Below are 13,648 nucleotides of genomic sequence, written 5' to 3'. Positions count from 1 at the left end.
TTTCCCACTGGTCTGTGAGAGGTTCAACACAAAAGTTCAGGTAAGGACACCATCCATGACACAAATACAAACCATCCAAAAGAATGTAAATGGGAGAAATAACAATGACAGGAAGGGGAAAACCTTGTAGAACAGGCAGTCCAGGCAAACAAGTCCCAAAGGGTGAGGCAGGTGCAGATGTTCTTCAGCATAGACAAAGCTCAGAAATAAACAACGTTTCTGTATAAAACAAGCATTGGCAAAGACAGCTCCAGCACTTGGGTCGGGACAAGATAAGAGGCCCCAGCACCTGCAGCCTATAACCCCACTTAACTCTGTGTTATCATGGCAGGCTGGTTCCAAGCCCACAAGGAACTCCCCCAGTGGTCTGCTATGGTCCAGCCCGCCTTGAGCGCCCCCTGTCAGAGAAGCAGTGAGCTGGCTCACTATATATATATATATATATATATATATATATATATATATATATATAATTGTTTAAAAAAAGATTTCACATGTTCAAAAAATGCCAAGTTACAAGTTGACGGGTCAACCATAAGAAGGTATCTACAAAAAGGAGCAGTTACAGTATATACAAAACAGGCTTTGCCATGTAAAGGTGTAATAATCTAAAAAAAAAAAAAGTTACCAGGCAAAACAAGGCACAATTGGAACAAGCAATAACTAAGTCTGGTAACTCTACCCACTAATTGGGTGGAGGTAAAGAAAATCGCTCTTACAAATATTAACTATTAAGTCAGTAATTTTTATTTTTTTAAGGTTATTACACTTTTTGCAATGGAAGAATAATGTAAGTTGTTTGCATCTATTTTTAAAATATATTCTGATGAACAGACACACACACACACACACACAGTTGCTTCAGTTGCTTTGGGTCCTGCAGTACATTCAAGCGTCCTGTTCCAGGTAAATCACAGGCTGAAAACCAACAATATAAACAAGGAACGTCAGGTCAGCATGACACACATCTAGAACACGTGAAACAGAATCTCATAACAAATAGAATAGAGAATCTCATATCAAATAGAATAGAGCATCTCATAACAAATAGAATAGAGCATCTCATAACAAATAGAATAGAGAATCTCATAACAATTAGAATAGATAATCTCATAACAATTAGAATCTCCACTATAAAGATCATATGGGAAATACTGAAATTGAAGAAGGAAGCTATGAAATAGATTTAGGAGTTTATGTTGACTCAGAAATGTCTTCATCTAGACAGTGTGGGAAAGCTATAAAAAAAGGCCAACAAGATGCTCAGATATATTGTGAAAAGTGTTGAATTTAAATCAAGGGAAGTAATGTTAAAACTTTACAATGCATTAGTAAGACCTCATCTAAAATACTGTGTTCAGTTCTAGTCACTTCGTTACAAAAACGATATTGCTGCTCTAAAAAGAGTGCAAAGAAGAGTGACCAGAATTATCCCAGGATTAAAAGGCATGTTGTTTGCAGACAGGCTAAAAGAATTAAATCTATTCAGTCTTGAACAAAGAAGAATACACGGCGATCTGATTCAAACATTCAAAATCCTAAAAGGTATAGACAGTGTCGACCAAGGGGACTTCTTTGACTTGAAAAAAGAAAAAAGGACTAGGGGTCATAAATGGAGATTAGATAAAGGGGCATTCAAAACAGAAAACAGGAGGCACTTTTTTTACACAGAACATTGTGGGGGTCTGGAACCAACTCCCCAGTAATGTTGTTGAAGCTGACACCCTGAGATCCTTCAAGAAGCTGCTTGATGAGATTCTGGGATCAATAAGCTACTAACAACCAAACGAGCAAGATGGGCCGAATGGCCTCCTCTCATTTGTAAACCTTCTTATGTTCTAATACTTTTTGGTGGCAGCTAATATCAGTGGAAACATTTATTTTTTTTACAATGTACAAACATGTCTTTAAACTGGGATTTACAAATCATTTTGTCAGTAATAGATTTATTGATAGATTGTTAAAATACCATACCAGAACATTGAAATAGTCACGGAACAAGGCCTTGCTTTCAAAATGCAACGTCAATCCACTGACAACCAGCTCCAAGGCGTGGAAAATTATAATCAATGCTTCTATCCCTTTGATTGTCTGGAAACAAATATACACACACACACATCTTTAGGCAGTGGAATATTTAAAAATAGAGAGAGTCGCCTGACTGGTAAAGAGGGGGTCCAGGGAAAAGGAAGTCTTTCTAATGCAACAAATGCTGTGCTTTCCTTGTAACACTTTACATGAAGTGTCTCTAATTACTGTGTGTTTACAGAGTAGTTACTTAGTAACTACATGTGTACTTACACATTACTGCAATGTTATTATGCATAGTTACAGTGTACTTATGTGTAAATTGTTTTGCATGATAATACCCCAATCTTAACCCTAACAAGAACACGAACTCTAACCCTAACCCTATCCCTAACTCTAACCCTAACACTAACACAAACCTTATCACTCAAAAATATTTACACGTTAAGTACAATGTAACTATGCATAACAACATTGTAATTATTAGTAAGTATACATGTATTTACTAAGTAACTAAGTAAATCTTATGAGTTTATATAGCAGACACCTTTATCCAAGGCGACTTACAGAGACTAGGGTGTGTGAACTATGCATCAGCTGCAGAGTCACTTACAACTACGTCTCACCCGAAAGACGGAGCACAAGGAGGTTAAGTGACTTGCTCAGGGTCACACAATGAGTCAGTGGCTGAGGTGGGATTTGAACTGGGGACCTCCTGGTTACAAGGCCGTTTCATTAACCACTGGACCACACAGCCTCCTGAATACACAGTAATTAGACACACTGAATGTAACATTTTACATCTTTTTTTATGTTCCAAAAAAGGTACTTCTTTTCTTATAGGAACTCGCCACAACCTCAAACAATATTTGAACTATTTTTGTTTTTTAAGTTGAGCTTATATATACTTAAGTATACAATGAAACATACTAATGAAATAGTTGGCACTCACCTTTTCCAATGGGGGTGGGTTGGATGAATTGGCAGCAAATGTTATAATGAGACAAAAAGCAACTGCTGCCCAAAGAGAACTGATAACGTTCAAGACAAAAGAGAACTTCATCTAGGCAAAAAAAAACACACACACATATACTGTATATATTATTATTATTATTATTTGTTTATTTAGCAAATGCTTTTATCCAAGGCGACTTACAGAGACTAGGGTGTGTGAACTATGCATCAGCTGCAGAGTCACTTACAATTATGTCTCACCCGAAAGACAGAGCACAAGTGACTTGCTCAGGGTCACACAATGAGTCAGTGGCTGAGGTGGGATTTGAATTGGGGACCTCCTGGTTACAAGCCCTTTTCTTTAACCACTGGACCACACAGCCTCACTATATACAGACGTGCTCAAATTTGTTGGTACCCTTACAGCTCATTGAAATAATGCTTCATTCCTCCGGAAAAGTGATGAAATTAAAAGCTAGTTTATCATGTATACTTGCATGCCTTTGGTATGTCATAGAATAAAGCAAATAAGCTGTGAAAAGAGATGAATTATTGTTTATTCTACAAACATATTCTAAAATGGCCTGGACACATTTGTTGGTACCCCTTAGAAAAGATAATAAATAACTGGATTTAATTAGTATCACACATGTCTCCAATCTTGTAATCAGTCATTCAGCCTATTTAAATGGAGAAAAGTAGTCACTGTGCTGTGTGGTATCATTGTGTGCACCACACTGAACATGGACCAGAGAAAGCAAAGAAGAGAGTTGTCTGAGGAGATCAGAAAGAAAATAATAGACAAGCATGGTAAAGGTAAAGGCTACAAGACCATCTCCAAGCAGCTTGATGTTCCTGTGACAACAGTTGCAAATATTATTAAGAAGTTTAAGGTCCATGGAACTGTAGCCAACCTCCCTGGGCGCGGCCGCAAGAGGAAAATCGACCCCAGATTGAACAGAAGGATAGTGCGAATGGTAGAAAAAGAACCAAGGATAACTGCCAAAGAGAAACAAGCTGAACTCCAAGGTGAAGGTACGTCAGTTTCTGATCGCACCATACGTCGCTTTTTGAGCGAAAGTGGGCTCCATGGAAGAAGACCCAGGAGGACTCCACTTTTGAAAGAAAAACATAAAAAAGCCAGACTGGAATTTGCTAAAATGCATATTGACAAGCCACAATCCTTCTGGGAGAATGTCCTTTGGACAGATGAGTCAAAACTGGAGCTTTTTGGCAAGTCACATCAGCTCTATGTTCACAGACGAAAAAATGAAGCTTTCAAAGAAAAGAACACCATACCTACAGTGAAACATGGAGGAGGCTCGGTTATGTTTTGGGGCTGCTTTGCTGCGCCTGGCACAGGGTGCCTTGAATCTGTGCAGGGCACAATGAAATCTCAAGACTATCAAGGCATTCTGGAGCAAAACGTACTGCCCAGTGTCAGAAAGCTCTGTCTCAGTCGCAGGTCATGGGTCCTCCAACAGGATAATGACCCAAAACACACAGCTAAAAGCACCCAAGAATGGATAAGAACAAAACATTGGACTATTCTGAAGTGGCCTTCTATGAGTCCTGATCTGAATCCTATCGAACATCTATGGAAAGAGCTGAAACTTGCAGTCTGGAGAAGGCATCCATCAAACCTGAGACAGCTGGAGCAGTTTGCTCAGGAAGAGTGGGCCAAACTACCTGTTAACAGGTGCAGAAGTCTCATTGAGAGCTACAGAAAACGTTTGATTGCAGTGATTGCTTCTAAAGGTTGTGCAACAAAATATTAGGTTAGCGGTCCCATCATTTTTGTCCATGCCATTTTCATTTGTTTTATTATTTACAATATTATGTTGAATAAAAAATCAAAAGCAAAGTCTGATTTCTATTAAATATGGAATAAACAATGGTGGATGCCAATTACTTTTGTCAGTTTCAAGTTATTTCAGAGAAAATTGTGCATTCTTCATTTTTTGTGGAGGGGTACCAACAAATTTGAGCATGTCTGTATATATATATATATATATATATATATATATATATATATATATATATATAGAAAATGTTTCAATACATTGATAAATACTTACAAAACACATGTCTGGAGTACTTGCTGCTGCAACTGTCAGAAGTCCAGAAATAATGAACTGAAAAAGAGAACAGGGATATTGGACCCTATTAATTTGCTTTAACAAGTAAGGTATTTAAGACTACAAAGCCTGTTCTAGTCCACCATTGAACCTCACTGTTGTGTCTATACCAGTGGTTTTCAACCCTGGTCCTCGGGGACCCCTGTGCCTTCTGGTTTTCATTTCGGCTGAGCTCTCAATTACTTAACTAAACCCTTAATTTAACAATCATTTTCTTAATTAGGCCTTTTTAATTGTTTTCAGCTCTTAAACAGTTGGAGATTTCAACTTAACTATAAAATATTATAAATAACTTGAAATCTGCAATTTTTAGGAGCTGAGAACAATTAAAAGGGTCTAATTAAGCTAATTAATAGCCCAATTGAGGGCTTAGTTAAGTAATTGAGACCTCAGTTGGAATGAAAACCAGAAGACACAGGGGTCCCCGAGGATCCGGGTTGAAAACCACTGGTCTATACTGTGCCTGGACCTCACTGTCCTGTCTATACTGTGCCTGGACTGCACCTCACTGTCCTGTCTATACTGTGCCTGGGCTCCACATCACCGTCCTGTCTATACTGTGCCTGGGCTCCACCTCACTGCTCTGTCTATACTGTCCTGGAATCCACCTCACTGTTCTGTCTATACTATGCTTGAGCTCAACCTTCTGGTTCACACCCCAGAGTTTACAGGACTCTGAAATCCAGTTGGAGCAGGTTTGAAGTGGGTAAACCAGGTCTTGCAATCACATCACATCACAAAGAATCTGATCAATGACCCCAAATCTCATCGAACAGTCTGCGTGACCAGATTTCTGAAAGCGCTTGTTTAGTAATAGGACTTGCTGAGGATCCCATGTGTCAATGTTTACATGTCCTGAATGGAGTAAATGTCTTTGTGAACGGTCCTCTGTGGAGAGAAATCCAAATGTCAATTACTATTTTAAATCTACACAACAAAACTCTGCTTACCACACTGCTAGGCACAGTTAATATAGCACTTCCACTCTGGTGGGGTTGTTGGTACAGTACAATACAACACGCGAGATGCACTATTCCAATCAGAATTTGAACAGCCTGAAACAAGGAAAAAGAAAAGGGTTTCATTATGTATTTGTTGTATTGGTTCCAAACAAAGACTGTGATGGTAATATAGTACAATAGCAACATTTAAAAAGATTGCTGTTATCGGTTCAGGTATTAAAGTGTTACAGAACCGCCTGCAGTGTTTACAAGAAACACATTAAGGCCTGGACACACCAGCACATCGCGTTGCGTCGCTGCACATAGCGGCATTTTTTTTTATATAATGGATTTCTATGTACCCTCATAAACTAGGGCGTTACGTCGCGTTGCATCGCATCTAGGAGAGGCGCGTCCACATTTCTCCCAGAGCAATTTTGGATGCGCAGCTCGTCCAACGCGAATCGACCAATAGCAGTCAACTACTGAGTGACGTCAACAGAAATAAAAAACTGCCAGAAAAACTTTGAAGAATGGAGGAAATATTAACTACTAAAGTACAAAAATGTTCTGTATTACACAGCCTATCCAGTGCCAGCTACAAGGATACAGAAAACATAAAAAAAGTTTGGAGACTCATGCTTTGGAGATGGAGATTCCTGGTGAGTTATTTCAATCATTACTGTGAATTATCGACATCCCTGTCTGATTCATATACTGTGTGTTGATGTGTTGTTTATATAGAGTTCTGTACACTTTTTTCCTTTTTTCTTTACATAAAGTATATATAAATACATCCTGGTTGAAATGAATTCTGATGTTAAACCAATTTTCCTCTCTTTCCATTTCTGGTACAGAGAGGATCATATACCTATATAATCATATACCTGAGTCAGTAATCGTACAGCAGAGATCTGCAATTGTATAAATAAATACAAAAAAAAAAAAAAAAAAAAAAAAAAACTACATTTTGTATGCAAGATCATCTTTTTCACTCAAGTGTACGGAATACAGTGAGTCTATGTTATAGCATTGTAAAATGTGTTATGCAATGACTCAGAAGATCGATCTGCAAGCTAGCATTTACAATTGATTCAGGAAACGATATTCACATTGCGCAATTCATTTAGTATGATTATTTGTATGTGCTTTGTTCTGCTGATTCAGTCTTTATTAAACCTAAAATATCAAGATGTACCGGTCAGATCTTTTGCTGCATAATCAGTTGCTGTAAAACTGTGGTCTAGTAATATTATAGACTGTTTACACACAACATGTATATACAGATAATATGTACACCCACACACACATACACAAACACGCATGTACAAATACACATAAACACATACTGTGATTGTCTGTCTATGTTTAAATAGGCACGGTACTAAAGATAATTAAAGACAAAGGTTCTTTATTTCGGAAGACTATCTAAACTCCCTTTTTAACCTTGTTCTTTTTCAATAATTAATAATAAAGAATGGAAATGTGACCTATGATCTAGTGTTATGGTGTTGCACCTCGTTTTTCATCGATTGTGATCAATGCTGGGATATTTGGGAAACTGATCCCGGAGACAACACCCAGTAATGGAAATAATTGTATTGTAAATTAGTCGGTGTACGATATTCACTACAAGGTATGGACTCAAATATAACTTTGGGACACAGCGAAGGTAATGTAATGTGTTTCTTATAAACACTGCAGGGGGTTCTGTATCACTTTAATGTGACTTTGACGTACCTTTCCAGCAGTTCCTACATATATTAAATCCAGTTTCATTTTAAGAAGCAATAAGTCATCTTAAGTAAAGTTTCCGGACGGACTTACCCCCAAGGCTTTCGGTTGTCCTTTCAGGAATAACTTGTAGGAATCACTAAATGTGCAGCTGAATGTCTCAGGCATGTATTTTTCACCTCTCTGGAGATCTTTCAGCTTTCCCAAAGGGATTGTGATGATCATTCTGTCGTCTGCTGTGTATGTTGGAGCCATGATCTAAATGTACAGAACATATCAAATATTACAAAAAAAAAAAAGAAAAGAAAAACGCACAAGAAGTCAAGTTAGCAGTGGCTTGAGACATATATTGGGGTTCAGTGTAGGTAAGGGCAGGCTATTTTAATTACTCACTGTGAACTCCAGGCCGACGGGATCACTATTTGTTATAAAGCAGGATTTTCAACACTATTTAAACCCTTTTAAAAGTTGCTTTATCATTCAATGTAAAAAAGACTGCTATAGTCGAAGCGTTTGTCACTGAATTGAAGTTCTTTTAGTATTTCAACATTCACCACTGTTGATTGTTTAATAGTTAGTGAATGCTTGAATTTACCACGATTAACACTTCATACAAAATAAAAATGATTATTCTATAATCCATCATTAATTAAAGGTTCAGGGGAAAAACAAGTTAGAATCAACCACTTAAATGACATTATTCTATTGTAATGATGTCCCATTGTGAACAGGTATTCTATTCAGTCGACAGGGATGCACAATGACTCTCTTCCTTGAGCTCTGCTGTTATGTTTTGATATATGCTATGTGATATATGAACTTTTGTATTTATTTTATATTCTTTTGTTATATCTTACACAATACCATATATAAACTTAAACATATCTCTTAAATGTAATATGGATGTAAAATACAATTTAAAAAGTGTATCATAATGTAATACTCAAGTATTCAGAATGATCGCCTATTGTGTGTGTGTCTGCAGAGCTGAATTACGTATATAAGTCAAACTAAAAGAATATGGTGATTACACGAACAAACAGCATTTACAATGACAGAAGAATATCTTATTCATATATGTTATTGGCAGATGAATTCATTTTTTTTAACCTCAAATTAATTTTGGGAAGCAACTGAATACTTTAATTGTGTCAAGGAAATGTCCAGAACCCCTAAGTAACCTCTAATATTAATACATTCAGCTAAAGGTTTGGTGCTTTATTCCAATGAAGACGGCACTGGCTAGAATGTGTGTCTACTTGACTGAGTCGTTTCAGTAGTTTTACTGTAGAATTCTTATTGAGCGTTTTGAAGTTATAGATAAGGCAGACTTCTAGTTGAAACGTTTTATTTATGATGTTATATGTTTCTTTTAGTATCACTGCACACACAGTACCACCATGGTTTAGTTCATGTGAATTCATTTCTTTATAGTTAATATGTAATTGGATCTTCATACGGATGCATTGTAAATTAAAGAATCTAGCTTGCAATCAGGCGTAAGTTCTTTGGACTGTTATATAAAGGAAATTGAAATAAAGCAATAGCAAAAGTGTTTTATAATGAGTGTCTTTGTGTTATTAGAGATTTATTTAATAAGTCACTCTTTAATTTGACATACCAACACTGTAAAAAATACTGTTTACTTAATAAAACTGTATTTGTAGATTAATTCTACATACTAATTCGACATACTAATATTCAAACAATAGCATCCTCTGAAAACAGTACAACATAATCTGTTTACATTGTCGTTATACTAGTTCAACACAATGTACAGTAAAGCCATTTACCTTACATACTTCTATATATATCTTAGTATATTGCATACTTGTCTTTGTCCATCTCAGCGATTGGTGAGGCTGTTTGAGATGCACACAATACAAGTACTGGTGCATGTCTAATGGAGACCTTTAATGTACAATTACAATAGTGTGCACATGTATTAGAACACCCCATTGCTTCTGTATATAATACAGCAGTGTGCACATGTATTAGAACACCCCATTGCTTCTGTATATAATACAGCAGGGTGCGCATGTATTAGAACACCCCATTGCTGTTTAAGTTTTCATTTGTTGTGCATATGAAATCAAACCACTGTAACTGAAAATCTGGGGAAATTGTTAAAATAAGCAAATTAGTGATTGTCTAATTTAATCGATAACGTTAATAGGCCGCACATGCAATTAATTTTAAATAGTAAGAGGAAAGTAACACAGACTTTTTAGAAGTTGTTTAAGATGCCTAATTAAAGCATAACGTGATCTAACATGTTTACACACAAGTGTCTATTCTTTCTATATCAATGATTACTGAGCGGAAAATGAAATTCTCACACTCAGAGGTGTTCATGCAGGTAGATATATAAAGGATATAAATGACACATCTTGAGGTGTTCTGATACATTTGTACAGTGCTGTATATAAATCAATGAGTTTTTTACCAAATAAATTAATTGACAGACTAATCATTTCATTCAATTGATAATATGGTAAGAGAAATGCAGTTAGCAGCTTACCTCTCTCCTGACTGCCTTTTGAGACACACCTTTGTATTCGTTTCTGCTCTTTGCTGCACGCAAGTGGGAGGGGAGTCACAATGATGACAGCTTCATTTGGTTTAATACATTAAACACGTAAAATGTGAACAGTATATTTCATTAAACTGTATTTAAGGGTATTTTGTCTTTCTTTGTGTGTTTTCTGTAGTGAATATAATCTTTTTTGATGATTCCTAAGATTTAAAATCTTTCCCTTATTTAAATGAATTTTTAATGAATTACTGTTATGTTTTCTGATAACTGACTTTAACAATATTTACATTTTGAAAAAAAAATCGCTACACAGAAAATAAAAGAATTATGTTGAAAGCACGATTAATACAAAATAATTACAATTTAAATCCCACATCATATTAACAAGCTTGGAGGCAGATTTCCAAAGCATTATCTGAATGAGAAAAAATCAAAAATTATATATATACAGTATATATATATATATATATATATATATATATATATATATATATATATGTATATATATATATATATATATATATATTGTTTTAGAAAAGTAGAACCAAACAACACAGACCCATCATTATGTTTTAACAACAGCGAGGGAGACAAGGGTCTGCAGGGAACTTGATGCGTTCTCTTTGGTGTGAAGGTGCTGATTTTCTATATAAAAGTCAATTCAGTGGCTCTTTTGCTAGAGTTTGATAAAGAATGAACGCTTATTCATCCAAACTGTATTGTTTTATCACAGGACAACACGATCTGGAATCCCAATGGAAGGGAATGCCAGAGAGAGGATATTTTAAACAGCGCTGTGGAATTCCATTCAAACCATGAAACCACTATTGGAATGTGTTTGCATCTATTTATTATTTTTCTTTTGCGCAAAAAAAAGCCAGAATTAAAAAAAAAGAAAAATGAACGTCTGGTTTCACAGCCCCTGATCAGCACTAATCTTGGACGACCTCTTGTTATTTTAGGGAAGGCAATCCAAGATTATTGCGATTAAGGTCTGTGAACACAAGCATCTATTTGAAAATCAGAACCCTTAGCCTTCAATCTTTGGTCCCGTTAACCGGTTATTTGCAATGAACTAAAAGCACAGTGCAGTCGTGTAGGTGCTGTGGATGAGATAGTTTACTATAGAGAACAATACTAAAAGGGATAGTTCACATTTAAAATTCAGTCCATTGTGACATTATTAAAACTTTATGCTAAAAGCCTCTGTCTGCTGGATTTTTTTTGTAGAACTGCTTATTATTATTATTATTATTATTATTATTATTATTATTATTATTATTATTATTATTTATTTATTTATTTATTTATTTATTTATTTATTTATTTATTTCTTAGCAGACGCCCTTATCCAGGGCGATTTACAATTGCTTCAAGATACTGCTTGTTTAAAATGTATTTTTAGAAGGACACGCACTGACTATTTTTGAATTGAGTGTTTAACATTAATACTGTCTTTCTCAATGTACAGTAGTTCACAAGGACTAAATCCACAAGGTTTGAATTATCTGTAATTATAACTTTTTTTATGTCATGTATGGCATTTACAACTTTACATAGACTTTTTCATGACATATATATCATGTGTTTGTTATTAAGTTTCTTTGTGTTACTACTGAATATCTTTTTATTGTTTAAAGTTATTAATAAACTACAACAAAAACATACATCTACATTCAGTTAAAAGTAAATATATAAAAAATAAAACCAACTGTGCAGCTAATTCCTGAGACAAAACGCTATTTGTGTTGATTCTTGATGTGGTTTTTGTACACAAGGGGGTTTGCATATTTCTTGTGAAACCGCAAGGCCTAAAATATGCCCTGCCTCACAGTTTGGTTAACTGACCATGAGAGCAGAGAGCCTCACGTGATGTCTCCCTAGTGTGACACGATGCTCTGAAGCACACCGCTGTGACCACACTGTGCACATTCTCAGTGCTGTAGCTCATTAGTGGTTAATGTGACTCTTAGATTGCTGCAGGGCTGAGGCAGTGCTGTTAGGAACCACATACTGATAGAACACCATTATATTCTCACTCTGCAGCACACTGCTGTGACCACACTGTGCACATGTATTCAATGTGCAGCTGCATCAATGTGATATTGTTACCCTGACACACTCCTCAATGCAGTCTGCTCAGGCCTCTGTTCTGCGGTGGGAAAAAAAAGTACTTGTTGCTGTTTCATGCTGTTTGAGAATAAGCGTATCTACCTGCAAAGTGCAGGGGCTTATTGTGAATATATTAAAAACACATCTCTAACACACAAGCACTGCTTCCAGGTTATTTCTTTGAAATCTATTGATTTTATAATTGGTAAGATCTTTTTTAATATATAATTGATTTTAACACATGCAATGCCTGCTTTTTAAAAGACCATGTTCTCATATACATGGGGTTTTGAGAAAATAAACACTGCAGGTCAGTTACACAATCTGGTCACAAATTGGTGTTTAAATGTCATTACAGACAGAGCTGAGAGGGGGGCAGCTGGGCTCTATGCAGCTGCAAAACAGTTTGGATTTATTTTGGAGATCTGGTGTGGTTTGAGAGAGGAGCCATCATGGAGTCAGGAGGATTTAAACCAAGCTACCGGTACGCGACCTTAGACCCCTTAGTTAGTGACCACCTTGACGATCAAATTGCCAGCAAATTGAAGCTGTCATTACCCTATCATTGCAGTCTCCTGGTTAGATAGTTACATTGAATTGTCTGGATAGTAGCTGGTAGTTGCTTGGATGACAGATGTATCTGTGTCTCAGTGTACTGCCGTGACAGCACACAGCGTGTACAGTGAGAGCTGGGTAATATCCCTGGTTATGAGGGGGAGTACAGTGGCTCTCAAAAGTATTCACCCCTCTTGGACTTTTCCACACTTTATTGTGTTACAACATGGAATCAAAATGGATTTAATTAGGAGTTTTTGCCACTGATCAACATAAGAAAAGTCCATAATGTCAAAGTGAAAAATAAAATCTACAAATTGTTCTAAATTAATTACAAATATAAAACAGAAAATAATTTATTGCATAAGTATTCACCCCCTTTGCTATGACACACCTAAATAAGCTCTGGTGCAACCAATTGTCTTTAGAAGTCACATAATTAGTTGAATGGAGTCCACCTGTGTGCAATTAAGGTATTTCACATGATTTCAGGTTAAATACACCTGTCTCTGGGAGGTCCCACAGTTGGTTAGTACATTTCCTAACAAAAACTACATCATGAAGACGCAGGAACATTCAAAGCAAATCCGGAATAAGGTTCTTCAAAAGCACCAATCAGGGGTAGGATATAAGAACATTTCCAAGGCATT

At 36.2% G+C, this 13,648-nt stretch overlaps 1 protein-coding gene across 1 annotated transcript; it reads right to left on the bottom strand.

Annotated features, from left to right (window-relative positions):
• Window positions 1-530: 530 nt before the first annotated feature.
• LOC131723211 (membrane-spanning 4-domains subfamily A member 15-like) lies at window positions 531-8,049 on the bottom strand. The gene is made up of 6 exons (XM_059016741.1): window positions 7,889-8,049; window positions 6,071-6,175; window positions 5,061-5,117; window positions 2,981-3,091; window positions 1,975-2,091; window positions 531-918 (listed from the first exon to the last, which is right to left on the bottom strand). Exons 1-6 carry the CDS (start codon window positions 8,018-8,020, stop codon window positions 889-891), a joined length of 552 nt encoding a protein of 183 aa, XP_058872724.1. The 5' UTR covers window positions 8,021-8,049; the 3' UTR covers window positions 531-888.
• Window positions 8,050-13,648: the final 5,599 nt, after the last annotated feature.

Source organism: Acipenser ruthenus, chromosome 53, assembly GCF_902713425.1.
Source record: "Acipenser ruthenus chromosome 53, fAciRut3.2 maternal haplotype, whole genome shotgun sequence".
Classification (NCBI taxonomy): domain Eukaryota; kingdom Metazoa; phylum Chordata; class Actinopteri; order Acipenseriformes; family Acipenseridae; genus Acipenser; species Acipenser ruthenus.
The sequence above is the reverse complement of the archived record's forward strand: the minus strand, read 5'-3'. Positions and strand labels throughout refer to the sequence as shown.

Bases quoted from the DNA above. Each gene is read 5' to 3' on its own strand.
- LOC131723211 (XM_059016741.1), bottom strand. From the start codon at position 8,020: ATGATCATCACAATCCCTTTGGGAAAGCTGAAAGATCTCCAGAGAGGT. The intron at 6,176-7,888 runs GTAAGTCCGTCC...TCCTTGTTTCAG, and splicing joins GACAACCGAAAGCCTTGGGG to GCTGTTCAAATTCTGATTGG. The intron at 5,118-6,070 runs GTAAGCAGAGTT...TCTCTTTTTCAG, and splicing joins TAACTGTGCCTAGCAGTGTG to TTCATTATTTCTGGACTTCT.